This window comes from Pseudopodoces humilis, chromosome 4, assembly GCF_049639895.1.
Source record: "Pseudopodoces humilis isolate 2021_Gansu_Grassland_sample_001 chromosome 4, ASM4963989v1, whole genome shotgun sequence".
In the NCBI taxonomy this organism is placed as follows: Eukaryota; Metazoa; Chordata; class Aves; order Passeriformes; family Paridae; genus Pseudopodoces; species Pseudopodoces humilis.
The window spans coordinates 43007343-43023014 of record NC_142203.1 but is presented as its reverse complement, the minus strand read 5'-3'; the positions used below and the strand labels follow the sequence as shown (position 1 = coordinate 43023014).

General features: G+C 37.1%; 1 protein-coding gene across 2 annotated transcripts in view; it reads right to left on the bottom strand.

The window, feature by feature from the left end:
• Positions 1-3963: 3963 nt before the first annotated feature.
• The window catches only part of PRUNE2 (prune homolog 2 with BCH domain), a 62962-nt gene continuing 51253 nt past the window's right edge, over positions 3964-15672 (bottom strand). The window contains exons 9-13 of one of the 2 annotated variants that reach the window (XM_088054431.1): positions 13030-13128; positions 11233-11268; positions 10668-10706; positions 9170-9217; positions 3964-6950 (exon numbers count right to left, since the gene is read on the bottom strand). In XM_088054431.1, coding sequence (XP_087910557.1) covers positions 6929-6950; positions 9170-9217; positions 10668-10706; positions 11233-11268; positions 13030-13128 — 244 coding nt within the window. In that variant the 3' untranslated portion in view covers positions 3964-6928. The remainder of the gene's footprint in view (positions 6951-9169; positions 9218-10667; positions 10707-11232; positions 11269-13029; positions 13129-15672) is intronic. The other variant, XM_088054432.1, reaches the window with a different exon arrangement.

The following is a 15672-nucleotide window of genomic DNA, read 5'->3' as shown; positions in this document are numbered from 1 at the left end:
TCAGCACACAGCTGGGGATGAAAAGACTTCTACCCTTCCAAATCCAGCTGTGTGGAGTGAGCAAATGAGTGTCTGTGGCAGGACAGCATCTGTGAGATGGTAAGAAAAGCAGAAAGCTCCCCATCTAACCAGAGCTGTGAATGAGACACTTCTCACAGTTACTGTGTGTCATAGCCTACCAGACAGAACAGAGATTCCAAATCTCCAATTACTGAAAACTAAACAAAATTCCATTTTAAAAGAAATTTTTCCAAAGAAAATTGATTCCAGAGCAAACAGCAGCAGCCATTATCTGCAAATCTTTCCACCTGGGAAATACAGTGAACACCTGGATAATGCAACCTTACTGGTGGACCATGTTCTGGGTTTATCTGTTCAGTGAGTATGACCATATATCAGTGATGGAACTCCACCAAAGCCAACTCTTCTACTTAAGGAGTATCATTAGTGGATCAGCAAGGTGTCACTAATTTTGCTGCTTGATCCCAAAATCTGCAGTGTTCATTTCACTTTTTTCACCATACTGATATTCTTTACTGTTCCAGTGGTAATGCAGTAGGAAGTGAGCCAATAGATAATTTGAGGCCTTTTATTGGTGTATAAATGTATGCCACCATATACTACTGTGACACCTTCAGGAGATGGCAGCTTCTCCTCTGAGCACTGCTGTTGATCTGCCAAGTTATACAAGAACCCTCTCCTGAGGCGATAAGTTCGGGTTTTTTTCATTTTACATTGCATTTCTGGTCTCCGTTTTTCCTCCTTGGTACAGTTCATCTCCTATTCTGTCATTTCTCTCCTGAAGCTATTTTCCACTATGAAACACCATATTCCCCTCTATTGCATCTTGCTCTTTCCTTTCTATATTTAATTTGTTTCCTAATTCACACTTATGACGTCTTCTGACTCATGCTTATTCTGTTCAAATCACTAAGAAATGTGCAAAATTTCTTTTTCTAAATTTATACAACATTTCCCATTTCTTCAGCTTTCTCCTCTGTGCTGTCTACACAAGGGCTGAGTGGGTTTTATTCTACACTGAGTGAACACCAGATTAAGCCACTTATCTCCAGGGATTCCATAATTTCTTTAAATAAGGGGGGAAAAGAACATTTGGAACAGAGCTCACTTGTGCTTCTTTTAAGTAATGGCTCCAGGCAAACAGGCCTTCTGTGCTTCAGGTTTCCCCAAGGAGAATCAGAATTTGGAAGGAAGCTGGATTCTCAAGCAGAAAGACGCCTGTAACCCTACCCTCCCCCAGTCATTTCCCTGACCTGTCCTTCCCTCCCCTAGTTTTCTCTTCTCTGACTGATAATTTTAGCAGTGTTCCTTATTCTTACATTTTAATTTACATAAAGGCCGAATTTCACATTAATATTCTCTGTGTTCTTTCAGCTGACTGTTTAAGACAGTGTTATCCATACTTCAAAGGGATGAAGGCAGAGATGAGGTTTTGTAGTCTTGATGGCTTAACACAGGTCTGTGCTAGAAAGCCAGCACTTCATTTTCATTCAGAGAGTCTGCTTTACATGCCAGGCCTCAGGGAACAGCATGGGAAGTACTCTGTGGATTACTTTCCTGCCATTGCTGGAGGCTGCTTTGCTTGCTGCAAAGAGGCAAGGAGATAAGGTTTTGACACAGCAGATTTGAATTTTCTTTCAACTGATTATATTTTAGTGGTAAGTTTTGACTTGGCTAAATAGACAGTACTGAGAAGTGAAATAAAGGAATAAATTTAATTCCTTTGAACAGTGTGGCTTGAAAAGCTTAGAATTCAAGTTTTTCTGACAGACTAGATCCTGCATGAGAAACACTGCACTTTTTTTTTTCTGCAGCAGCCCCCCACAGAGGTCACAGCTGGTCAACTCAAACACAACAGAAACCTCATTCTCTGCAGTCAGTATTTACTCCTAAGACTGTTCATAGGTGTCTAGTGTTGTGTTAGGACAGGCACATGAGTCTATTGTTCTATTGCCTCAAGGCATTTAAAAATCATCCAGAAACAGTGCTGTGCTGCATTCAAACTATTTGTTTGTAACGTGGTATTTGCTTGAAATGACATTTCTTCTGTCTTTACAATCCAAATATGATGCACTACAGTGGTGACATAGGACAGTGCGTTCCCACACCTAACATAATTCTGGTTTCAAGACTAAAACCTTCATCCTTTGAAGCCAACGAAGACCCTGCTAACAATGCAAGTATATGCACATATTAGCACACAAAATTGATTTTTTTCTAGTAATAATAGTATTAGTTTCATTAAAAAGAAAAAAAGGCAATTTTGCTTTTGGATTCCTGTTTTATATAAAAGACCAAGACACTGGATTTTCCAAAATGAAAAAAAAAAAAAAAAAAGAGATTGCAAGTGTGCTTGTAAATCAGTCATGTGGGTTTTTTTCTTTAAAAATAACAATTGCTACAGGATCAACCAGCGGAGATACATAAAAAAGCCTACAGCACTTTTTAATGTACTGTCATGTACCAAAAGTCTTGAGAGAGGTTCTGCCTTACTTCCACAAAGCAACATTTAACATGGTTATCTCAAATACAAGAAAACAAGGAATAAAAAAATGTTACGAGTTTAGGCTGTAGTTCCTTTTAGGTTCTCAAATTTGGCAGAGCACAGCCCAGTCAATTCTACTGCTTGGGCTGAATGGACAAACTAGAGTCACCAGGACTGCTGAGAGAATTCACACTGTGGGAGCTGCTTCTGAAATGAGTGAATGTTCCTAGGAAAAGTAAGTCTAAGAACCAAGCACAATTTTCAAACACAAATTTTAAACATAATTTTTAAAGAGACTTTGGTACCTTTGCAAAGTAATTATTTGGAAGGAGAGTTTGTATTTTGTAGTGTTTTGTAGTATTTTTTCAAGGAAGGACTACATAACTGTAAATCATAACAGTGCGAACAGTATTTAACTTCACAGTGCTATTCTCTAGTCTTCTGAGCACAGAAATGATTTCCTGCATGGTAAGTGTATTTTGCAATGGGAACAGGGTGCCAGAAGGGCTGCATGTCTGGAGGAAAGGGACAGTGAATGAGAAGTAAAACTGCTAATCTCCTGATTCTTGTCCAGTTGGTTTAATTTGTGCCAGGCAATACAGGGACACCCTTCTTGTTTTTAGAAATAAATAAATATGGCTGCACAGCTAACACAATCTGATCTGTCATTTATCCCCACTAGTTTCACTAGTAGGAAATTGAGGGTCACTTCTAACACTCAAACTGATAATTTGGCAAACATTTGATAAATCTCCAAACTTATCAGTCAAGTAACCTATTTTCAACAAGCATGAAAGTTTTGTTTAATCCAACTTCTTTGACTCTAAAAGGGTCTAGAAGCACTCAGAGAGCTGCTTGCAGGTGAGTGGCAATTAAGAAGCCACAGTGCATCACCTTTAATCTCATATTTGGTGCCTCACTGGACAATGCTCAGGATAGCTCCAAAAATCAGCCAGGTTTACTTAAAGTAGTGGTAGTATAAATTGGCCCATTTGGCACAGATGTAGACTAGCCTGTGGGCACAATGCACCAGGCAGGTGAGAGGCCTGCATGTCCACCAGCTCTGACCCCTTCCTTCACTGAAGTCAGTCAGGTTGCTAATGTGCTCAGAGTGGTTTCACAGTCAATGTCCTCCTGCCCCACAGCTTTTGCCTTTCTGACATATGAGATGGACTATGTGCATTTGATCTTTACACAATAGCATGGACACAAATTAGAAAGAAATTTAAAGAGTTCCTTATGCTTTTTTTCAGGAACAAAAGCCAGGATTTCAATACATGGAGATGGGGAATGATACCATGAGACGCAAAATTGAGTCCATTTCAGTTTTTGGAAGGATAGACAGGGAATGCAAAGGAAAACAAAAAATGTTTAACTACGCAAAGAACTGATCTGAACCAATCAAGTGTTCCCATGCACCCAGAGAATAAAAAACCACCACAATTTGGAGCTGAAAGGAAACATGATCAGTGGTGCGTTGCAATTCTTTATTTAGATTCATAGGTATATATATCCATACAATGCTATTAGATATTCTTGTATTGCTTAATCTATAATTTAAGTCAGCATAGGTATTTTAACAAAAAAAAATTGCAACTACTAATTTGTATTTCATCTGAGCACTCTGACACACAGTAGAAAAAATCCATATATAAAAGCTTATATCTGTGCAATTATTAGTACTATGTTTCTCTTTCAACAAACTACTGATTTAGCAATAATGGTTTGTTATTGTTAGCATAACATTGATTTGCCATATCATTACATTAAAAAACTTTTCAAAATATATTAATAAGCAAAGATAACAATACTTTGATCCTGCAGTCATTTTTAAACTATCACATCAGTGCCCCATTTTGTTTTAATGTGACATCTGGTTTAAATTCCTTTCATCTTAGGTTGCCACTGTTATTCTACCCATATTAATCACATTAAATTCATAACTTTGCTACTTAGTAATTTTACACAAAGCAAATAGAATTAAATTCAACTCTGAGCTGACATCCACCACTAAAATCACAAATCTCTTATACCCCACGAAGGTCTCAAATAGTGATTGAAGATTTGCACCGAACCTCTGCTTTGTGGTAAACTTCTCTTCTAGTGGAAACTTCTCTCATCTATTGCATAACACAAGTCACATGGCTTGTCCTAGGAGGCTTAAACTACAGGTCTACAAAAGATGCAACTTCATGCTACTCAATGCTTTTAATAGTTTAGATCTTAATGAAGCTTAATTAGCATCTGTAAGTCAATACAAATATTTATCTGTACATAAAACATTATCCCCAATATACTAAGTGACAGCACTTTTATAAGGCAGACACAAGCCAGGATTCAAATATCTGAGAAAAGGTGGAAACTACCAGACCCAAGTTTAGGACAAGGTCACAGAGCAGCAACAATGGTCAGCAGGATTTCACAGAATCTCTGTGACAATTTACAGGAACTGACAGAAAAGATGTGGTACAGCAGACTAGCAAGTAAGACAGAGATACCAGCAAGGACCGCAGAGGGCACATATTTTGGTTTTCATGCTGGCCAATAAGAAAGCATTCTTTTGCCTTTCTGACAATTATGTCAGTCTTCTTTACAGCAGCTGAACAACTGTGAACACAGTGATAGATGCTTGCTTCACTGCTTGCAGACTACCTTGCAAATACAAGACAGAAACTGACAGGCAGGAAATGTGCAAACCACAGAACAAAAACATCGACCTTTTAAATGAAGGACAGAATAGAACTTTCATGCTCAAAAAAATGAAGGCTCATGCTTTACTGCCAGTGCTTAAACTTTATGCCCCAAGAAATATTTTGTTTTGTTCCCTTTCATTAATAATTCTGAACTGAAAGCAGGGCTAGAGTTAGACCTTACTAAAAAGGTGCAACTTGTCTTGAATTGTTATGTCTAAGGATTTCTTTACAAAGTAATGAATCCACAGGTGTAATTCTAGGGCACACAAGATTCTTGTGAAAAAAAGAGTATTTCAGAGAGTATATAATCATAAGATTTCCATTAGGACTTCCCAAAAGGCAGGTGAGTCAGCAGGTGTGGAAAGTTCATGTGTGTATTCATTAGGGTAAGAGAAAACATTTGTCATATTCTTGACTCATCTGTTTAAAGCAGACAAACAGAAATCACTCGATAATTAATTTGCACACTCCTGCAAAAGCATGATCTGAGAAACTGAAGCCATGTCCCAGTAAGGAGCAGGACTTACTGAAGTATCTTTTGTGCCAATAAATAGGATGGCAGGAAACAACCAGCGCTGAAGTTTTTTCCTTTTTGTGTTTTTACTGGTGTGTTCTGTGACACAGACAATAAATACTATTATAAGACTTACTTTCTTATCTAATAGAAACATCTGGAGCAAGATTTTAACAAATATTCCTAACAAATGAGTATGACTCCCAGTTTTCACCTCCTAGTAGGAAATAATATCTGATTCACATTCCCAGAATTAATAGCCTTTACAATTGGAGACAGGATGTAGCTTTAAGACTCATAACTGTAAAAAAAAAAGTGTTCTGGAAGAAAAAGACTTAGAAAGCAACAATAAATTAATGCTTCAAGGATTTTAGAATATATGAAAGTCATTTATGGGATTAGCTGCTTCTAGAAAATTATGCATAAAATAAATATACTAAACTGAATTATTAAAATGAAATTAATTTCATTCATCCTCTGGGAAGTCTAACGAGACTAATTATTATCTTTTAGCATATCATACTTTTCTCTGACTAAATAAAAAAGTCATTTAATGAAGATGAAAAGAGTTTTCAGACAGCAAGGAACACAGATTCCTAAAAGCATGAATACTTTGAGCCCTTAAGAAAGGCTCTTAAGAATCATCTAGTCCCAGCCCTTTGGCCTTGTGCGGGGACACCTTTCACTAGGACAGGCTGCCCAAAGCCTAATGGCCTGTCAAATTCAAGAAAGTCCTGCATAATTTCTAGAATTATTTTTAAACAATAAAGTTGCTGCTGCTCTGTGACACAAGCAAACTAACACTTACTGTAACAACTAACTATTGTGTTCAGCTACGCATAAACATTAATATGCTGAAGACAAAAAAGAAAAAATCCCCATCCTCATTGACCTATTCATGAGGCACACTGTTGGCAAAACGGTATCCTTTTAAACAGAAATGGCTCACACACATAGAAACCAATGCTAGATGGCATACTTCTCCTAATGAAAACTGTTTCTGAAAACAACAAAAATAACCAGGCCTCAAAATTCTGCTGTTTCCATGGCAAATAGGACCGGCCCTTTTGGTCTTCTTGAACTTCTGAACAACAGGGGAAACTTATAAACCAAACACAATTGATCAAATCACTTATTGTACAGCATGGTTGTGACTGTCTGGGTGATGAAAATCCATGTGAACCCTCTTCTTCAAATGCCTGGCAATGATGCTTCTTATTTCAGGGTCATGTCGATGCTATTTATTAAAGACAAAATGACAAAGAACAACAACAACAACAAATTAATGAGTGCTCTGAAAACACTAAAATAACATGGCTAATTATTTCCCCAATCCTGAGCTCTCACAAAGTGTTTGAGTATCCTTATCTCTCATTTACTTCAATGCAGTAGTCTGAAATAACTTACACACATCCTATCTACATCTATGGAAGTGCACACCTTAGTAAGTGCTGCTACTGTTTTACTGAAATCAACAACTACTTTTTCAGCAATTCCAATCTGAAGTAAATCAGTTCAGGGAAGATCCACTGGTGGAATGACATAACAGTGTGGCAGGAATGGGTACCCCTAAAAATGTTCCTAAGTGTACAGTTTTGCTATTTAGTGCAAAGCATATGCCATGAAACACTTCAGAGGTATTCTTTAGAGGAAGAAGTTGTCCTCATAAATGTTGCCTCAAGATACGATCTTCCTTAAAGAATACATAATTTTAAATTTCCTCATAATTATATTTCATATTATTCATTCAGAATATTCATAATAATTCATAATATTTATGAACTGCTACAAATTATTCTTCTACTAGGAATTACTTCACAGTATTTCCTTTAAAGTCATGAAGAAATGCAAGGAATTTACCAAAATAGAACACAGGGAGCATGACAATAGACGGTAACCTTTGAAACAGAATGAAAAACAACAGAAGCAAACTAAGTGCTGGGCAGACTCCAGAGATGTTCCAACAGAAAGCATACAGAAAAAGAGTCTCTGTAAAACTGCTGTTCTCAGAGTGAGGGGATTTACGAAGGATGCTATTTCCTGAACAAATGACAAAAAATAAGGGATATGATCACAGGAAAATTATTGCCAGTTCTGAAGAGAGATTCATATTTATGCAGAGAAAATAAATGCCACGAATTAACATTAATCTGGCCTTAAATATATATTTATTTAACATAAATGTAATTTCTCTTCTCATTTTGCTGCCCAGCTTATCTTTCAAGAAAAACAGGAAAGTTGTTCAAGCCACAAAAGGTCAAAATCATGCACAGCCTTTAACACATCATTTTTGGTTCTCATACTTCGAAAAACGGTTCTCATATTGACTTACTATGGAAAAAAAACACTGTCTAAGAAAAAAAAAAGATTAACTATAATGTCAACTGGATCAGGAATTTATCTTATGGTTCCAAACTGTGTATGAGGTATGACAGTGCGACAGCTTACTAGAGCGCTGTGAAAACCAAAGCTTCAATTTATTTATGCAACTTTTCGCTACACATACTTCTAATTATCTGCCTGTTTATTAACACTCATGTTCTTGATGGAATCTTTTTGCTGAGGATTTAGGTTTACTATATAATATTTCCCCTACAGTGTGAGACACCAGTGTATTTCTACACACCGGTCAGAAGGGCAGGGGCAGCAAAGGCCTTGATCCGTCTGCCCTGGGCACACAGCCCAGCACACACACCCCACTGCAACGCCTGGCTCTCCTGACATGCTGTTCTAGCAACAAACTCGGCACTCCTGTGACACACTGCACCTACAAGTACTCTCACTCAGGAACAGGAAGAGCAGCAGCGCAGGGTTTTCGACCTGCATGCTTCAGTTACGGTATCAGGCAGAGCAACAGCAAACCAGAGGACTGACACATCCCCATTTCCAAGTGAACAAGTCCATCTTTGAAAGGAAAAGGCACAAAGATGTTTGAGACTTAATCAGGAAAATAATTATGAAAGAAGCTGAGAAGCAGAAAAGCAAAGAGAAGGCACATGTTAAGAGCATGGCCCAGAAAACAAAGTAAAATATAAGACTTTTTAATCTTTGAATGAGGATGTCAAGTTTGAAATTGAACATAATGCATGGAACCATCTTCACTGTGATCATGCTGCACTTTTTCTATCTGTTTTTAATATAATTTAACCTGAATATTCTCAGGCTAACAATTATATCTCTCTCTGCTTGGAAATGGTTAAGGACACTTCAAACACATTCCCAATGCAACACAAATATAATATATCTTCAGTATATAACACATATATAAAGTATATAAAATATAACTATAATGAAGTGTCAATGCTTTGTCTGCTTGTACAAGTTGTTCCTGAATATTGCCATAAATGTATTTAGTTCTCAAAAAAGTTTTAAGGAGTCTGCCCAGCCTCAGTTCCTAGCAACATGGTTGTAAAATAATCTTAAAATGTAATGACAGTATTAGGCATAAATTCTTACTCCTGCTCCACTGAAGCCATTTCTGGATCATTTGAGAGGCAGCTAGTTCTGGATACAAGGAAAAAGATAAGTAAACATTTTTTCTGTGTTAATTTCTTTCTCTTTTAAAGTATGACATCAAGTTTGGGGATGTAATAACTAACTGTAGTGAGTATCTTTGACAGTACGAACACACAAATGTTGTTCTTAGGAATGTAGGGATCTTCGTTGCCACAACACACATTAGTCTGAGTAACAAATTTTAAAGCTATTTCTTTAAGCTGGGGAAGGGAAATGCACTACAGTGATCTCATACATCCAACAGTAACAATAATCAGTGGTGCCTCATATGAATATTTTGTTCCCCTTTCACTTGCTACACTGCAGCCTCCGCTATTTTAAATGGAGTAACAAGAAAGCAGCTTTCTTCCACTCATTGTCACATATACAATGCATTTGAAAATGCTGAACAAAAGGGATAGAAGTTGTATTTCAAGGCTGGGTAAGCCTTTTTGTTTAACAAAATAGTCAGGTGGCATCAGGTAACTACATATGTGAATTTATTGCTTCTGAGGCAGTGTTAACTGCTAGAATCAAAAAGCAGTGGCCAGCATTTTAGACATTTCTCTGTGGTTGTTTTAGAAACTAACCTCAGAAGAACTGAAGGAAAATGTGTACTGCAAAAGAAGGAACTTTTAGAAAAAATACAGCAAAGAAGAAGCTGTAAGTTGAAAACTGTGAAGTGCATAAGCAAAAGAAAGGTGATTGGAAAGAAACTACAAAACTCAAAATCTTTAGTTACAAAAACTGCATGAGAGAATCTTGTACTAGAACCAGCACAGGAATTTTGTGTACAATACTCACATAAGGAAAGTGCACAGTAAACTTTCTAAAGCTCTGCTCAGTGAATCAAGTATTGTGCACTTCTTAAGGATTTCTTTGGTACTCTACACTATACTACCACATTATATTCAAGTCAAAGCAAGAGTTATCACTTTAAAGTATCTGATCATCACCTACCACTGGTTTATTAAATAACCATAGACAATATAATATTATTATCAAGTATTAATTTCTCAGCATATTCAGCTAGCATTGGAAAGACAGAAGAATTTATACACCTACCTTAACTGAGATAGCTAACCATAATTTAGTGAACTGTAAAAAAATCTTAGAAATAACTACCTCTTAAAAGCTGTATAAATCAACTGACATAAAAGGGAAAGAAAATGTTTAATGACCCATTTTAATGGAGTATGTGATTTCAGACATTCCCATGACTACAGAAACAATCATCAAAAAACAGCAAATTTTTTTTTATAATGTAAGGGTATAACTATTTATTACTGAGACACAGCAGTACAAAAGCAGTGAGAGGGGAAGTCAATTCACAAATGGGGCAACTTACACAGTAATTGAAACTACAAGCTGACTGCTGTACCAAACACAATGTACTACTGCATTCCAGCTATTCCTGTGAAACAATATAATGCCAGCATCCAGCTGAAAGCTATCTTACTTAGCTGCTTCTGAAGCTTCCCTCAGTTCTTCATCCAGTCTGCATGAGTAAAAGTTATTGATATAAAGAAACAGAGAAGCAAGCAGAGCATAAGAGTGAAGCAGAGCAATAGCAGAGCAAAGAACAAGTACAGTACATGCTTTTAACATAGGCACCCAGTATGATTTAGGGCTGACTTTAAAAGCTCTTCAGTTAAGTAAGATACCATTTATTCTTGTGCTGAACCCACCTTAAATTTGTAAATTCCTTATTTAGCTCACTTAGAGGCACAGACTGAGAAGCAGCAGGGGTCTGAGGCATGCCCAGTGGACAGAGCTGAAAGCATTCATTTGCTCTATCAGATAATGTTAAACTAGCTGCAGCCTGCGCCAAGTCAAGGACATTTACAGTTCAGTGAGTTTTATTTGCAAGGGAAGCTGATCTCAACAGCTTGAAGGGGAAAGTAAGATGCCACATCATTGCAAGTCCTCTCTCATTCAGCTGTTGAGGTCGCCTGCAGGTGAAAGGCTGTCACACAGATTCACTCCATTATGAGCAACAGCATGGGCTAGAAAGCAAGTTTTACCTCATTCTTCTTTTAATATACTTCTCTTCATCATACCTTACAAGATGAGAGTGGATGAAAGAAGAGAAAAGATGTACAAGTTCATATGGTACAACAATCATATTGTATTGTGCTTCTCTGAAAACTACTTAAATAAACACATAACCCAAATTCTGGCATAACATTATGTATTTTCTAAAGGTGGGATTTTTCTTGACCATAGGTGGTATGCTTACTCTTGGAAATGAAGTAATTATGAAGGCAAAAAAATGAGTTGTATTTTTCTATACGAATCTCTCTGAATTTGCAGCAGAAGGGAAGCTATGAACTGAACACTGCACTTCTCCCTATGGTATGGGAATAGCCACTCACAGATGCTTTGAATGCACACAGCCACTAAATCTTCTTATTACAACATCTTGAAATGCTTGCCACCAACGGGTGCAATTGTCATCTTTCCAGTTCTGTCTTTTTCAGCAAAATCATGATCTCTCATCTGGCTGCTGATGATGTGAAGTAGGCATTACCCTAAAACTCTGTAAGTACTAAACTTTCTTTGGTACTAGCGCTGTGATTGTTTCATCTTTGGTCTGAGAGGTGAATGGACTTTTCAAACAGTCTTCAGTTTATAGGGAAGAAAAAAATGTGTGTAACACAGATGTGCCACTGTGTAACACTATGACATACCAAAGAAACAGACAGAAACTCTGTGAGTATCATGGTAAGGTTTCTATCAAAGACAACTATAAGAAACTAAAATGTTTACAGGAATCAGAGGAACATTTGTTAGGGATGTTAGAACATTCTCAGCATATTCCACCTCTAAAGAAGTTACAGCAGCAAATGAAGCTGAGTGAAAGTCTCTATGACCCCTGATTTCACAATTGCAATTTACTGCTATATCCAGACCTGAGCTTCCCACTTCCTCCCTGGAACTGCACCACCAGCTTGACAAAGGAAATTGCTTTATGACTACTGTAAAACAGGTGTGAAAACTCCTGCCTGGGCTGAGAAGATCTATGACAACTTCAAAAGCTGTCACTGGTCAGTCATAATGAAAATACAATTATACTTGCGTATCTACTCTTCAAACTACCTTCTAGAACAGGCTGTTCAAAACCTGGAACATTTGCTAAAGAGAACAATTAAAAAAAATTAAATTTCTGAACAGAACTTAATAACAACTACACAAAAACCATTATCTTTTCCAGTCATGCTTTCAGTCTTGGTATACCATTTCTTTTCGTTGTTTTCAGGTCTGAAAAAAAGTCATTTGAGGAAAACAATGCCAATCAACTTCCCACCATTTTTTAACAGGTATTCTCCTTTGGAAATGCCTGCATTTGGAAAACATCTTCACATAAGCAGCAAGAACTGCGAAACTGTTTTTCAGGGATTGTGGATTTAACCACTAAAATTGACAAGGCAAGGAACAGTTAACCTATGGAGTTTTACTGGTCTTCTATTGAATAGGCTGTCTTTTAATTAATGCCTCTGTTAAGAGCCTTGCACAACTAAAATTTGAAAACACTTCCACTTAAACAGAGATAAAAGTTATGAAAAAATACAGCCTAGATGATACCTCTGGAAAGGCCAAACAATTTTCCCACTCCTCTAGAAGTAAATATTTATTGTGGTTTGTGCTCCCATTCCACAGTGCTTCCCAGTTTGACAGTGACATGTTTGTGGAACAACACATAATTATTTTTAAGAACATTAGGAAAGTGCTTTCTATTCTTCTTACAGTCTTTAACACTATTATTAGTTTGTGGAAGTAGTTTCCATTAGAACAAATCCATACTGCTGTACATCACTTACTTGACAATACTGTCTGGTATATGCACATATTCCATTGGAATCATCTCATGAAGCTCTGCCAACGTGTTGACATACTGTATCTTACTGCTGAACTTAGAGCTGAAACACAGGAAAAAAAGGTATTAATTGACTTTCCCTCCCCGTCTTTTATAACATGCCAAAACCAAATGAAGGAATGTATTAAATGTATTAAATAATTAAGCATTTGGATATTCGTATTTCAATTACAGACTGAGAGACAGGACTGTTAATAATTAATGACTCAATCCACAGCTACAGAAGGCTGGTAAGAGGCACATCCTGTGAAGTGGGATAGCACATTTTATCATGCCAGTCCTCTCTTGCACAATGGCTCAGGTGTCAAAACTTCCCTCTAGGAAATAACCAGGACTTTCACATAGAGCCTGAAGGTATTCAGCCCAGACATAACTGGTGGAACATAAACAACTCAGCTTTACTGATACAAGAAAGAGGCAGCTGTAACATCTTAGAAGGCAAGGTACCTGGCCATTCCCACCTGAACTTGAGTGAATGTAAATGCAATGGACTCTGTTTTGTGGGCTTCCCCTACTCAATAAAGACAGTGACCATAACTTTGACAAGCTTGGAACCCTCATCACCAAGATCACCAGGAGAAGAGGACCAACGGGATGACATCAAGATCATAGAGTGATGATATTATTTCTACTTAGTCTGCCTGTGTTTGTCAAGCTCATTCTCCTCTCTTCACACTCATTTTATTTCTTTCTATCTCTCTCTCACATTTACTGCTAAATAAAAGTCTGTGCTATTTACTTCAGCATATGGTCTTGTCTGCACCTGAATTTGGACAGAGACATCTCTCTAATAATTATAATAACCGTATCTTAACACACAGTTCAGCTGATCATGAGCCTACCTGAGTTCTAGCGAGATTGAAATCGAGCCTACACCTTTTATTGTTCCTTCTCTAGGATGAATCACATTACTAAGCCAACATCTTAAATTGTAATGCCTATATACTAGACAATGTGATTAGTTTTACAGTTTGAAGGAGATGTGTGAAAATTTGGAAAAGAATCAAATCCCTTACAGAGTACTTGCAAAAAGAGATGGGAAGCATTACTTGACATGGATATAATCATCATGACAGTTATCAAGCGAATGTGATGACTTAGCATTTCTATTTTACACCAATTCTCAATCAAACACAATAAAGCTGAATTTTGTAATTTATTCAGAAGAGCACAGATCTGATTGTGTCTATTCTTACTGCACGGACTTTTTATGACAAAATAATTGTTTATTTCAGCTGTACTATATGATTCATTTATTGTGCTTGCAGAATGATCATTTGGAAAAAAGGCTAAATTGTTCAGAAAACACACTTAAAACTTAAGGCTATTTATTTGTCTAACCTAAGTTATTTGGTAAGTGTGAGGTTATGAAAAATCTATCTTTATCATTTGGCTTTTAAATTTTTTAAATTTAACTGTGGTTGTATTTAGATCATCTTGTAACATCAGTAATAGTGGCAAACTCATATTGACCATATATGTTAAGTCTAGGTCTTGAAAACCAGAACATATTCTTCCTATTTACTGCTGACCAGCAGGTACAGCCAGACATGGAGCGTCTGAAATAGCTCTGAGCAAAGGTTACTGTCCTTCCCCTCAACACATGTATCTTCCCAATAATGCAAAGTGAGATACCTGGAACAGGAACACGTGAAGGTGCTGTGAACAGTTCTTTAAGCTCATTCATTGTAAATTGTTTCTGTACCCAATCAGCATAACTAGACACACACACTGGATCAGACCAATGGTCTGATTTAGATTTACGTTTTAGATCCAAGAATCACCCACGATTGTCCAGTCAAACCACATATACAGATTCATACACATTTTATACACAACATACAGATTCTTAGCATTTTATCCAAATTGTTCATCACAGTCTGAAGCATCAGCATTGCCATTTAAAGTAACCTGGCAAACTGCAAGCCAAACATAAACCTCTAAAAGATGGTGGGAAGGCACTAAAAAATCTTTCAATGGGTAACTTTTCCTCCTGAGGATTCTTCTGGGTCCACCAATTCCACTACAGTGACTGATTTCTAGGTAATTCCTTCATGTGGGAGTATATGGGCATCCCAGACACACTTCCTTTCATACTTCTAGGGAAAGTAAGCTGCCAGTAGTGGTAGCTTCCCATCATTTAAATATTTCAGTCAAATGCCAAACATGTTTCACAGACTCTTGAAAAACCCCTTAGAAATCTAATTTCTTATGTAACACAGCTCAAATTATTTTTGGAGTGAATATCTATAAGGGTTCTAATAGAATAGCTAAGATCTATCTCTGCTACCTCTAGTTCTTTCATTCTATATATTCAAAAAATGATTTTTCAGTCAAGATGGATTCCACATTCCACTGAATTCTCCTGCTAGTTTTTGAGGTAGAACAAAGATCTGAGATAGAATTGAGGGTAGCCTACCCTCAGTGACTTGACTGCCCCTCACCATTTTGTTGTCTGTTGAGGGTTAGGTGTCCTTTTTTTTTTGTTTTTGTTTGTTTTGTCGTTCTGGCCTGCCCAGGGAATTTTTACCCATTATGTGCTGGGGCAACCTAACTACCGGTACTTAGGGGTGATTGACAACGGACA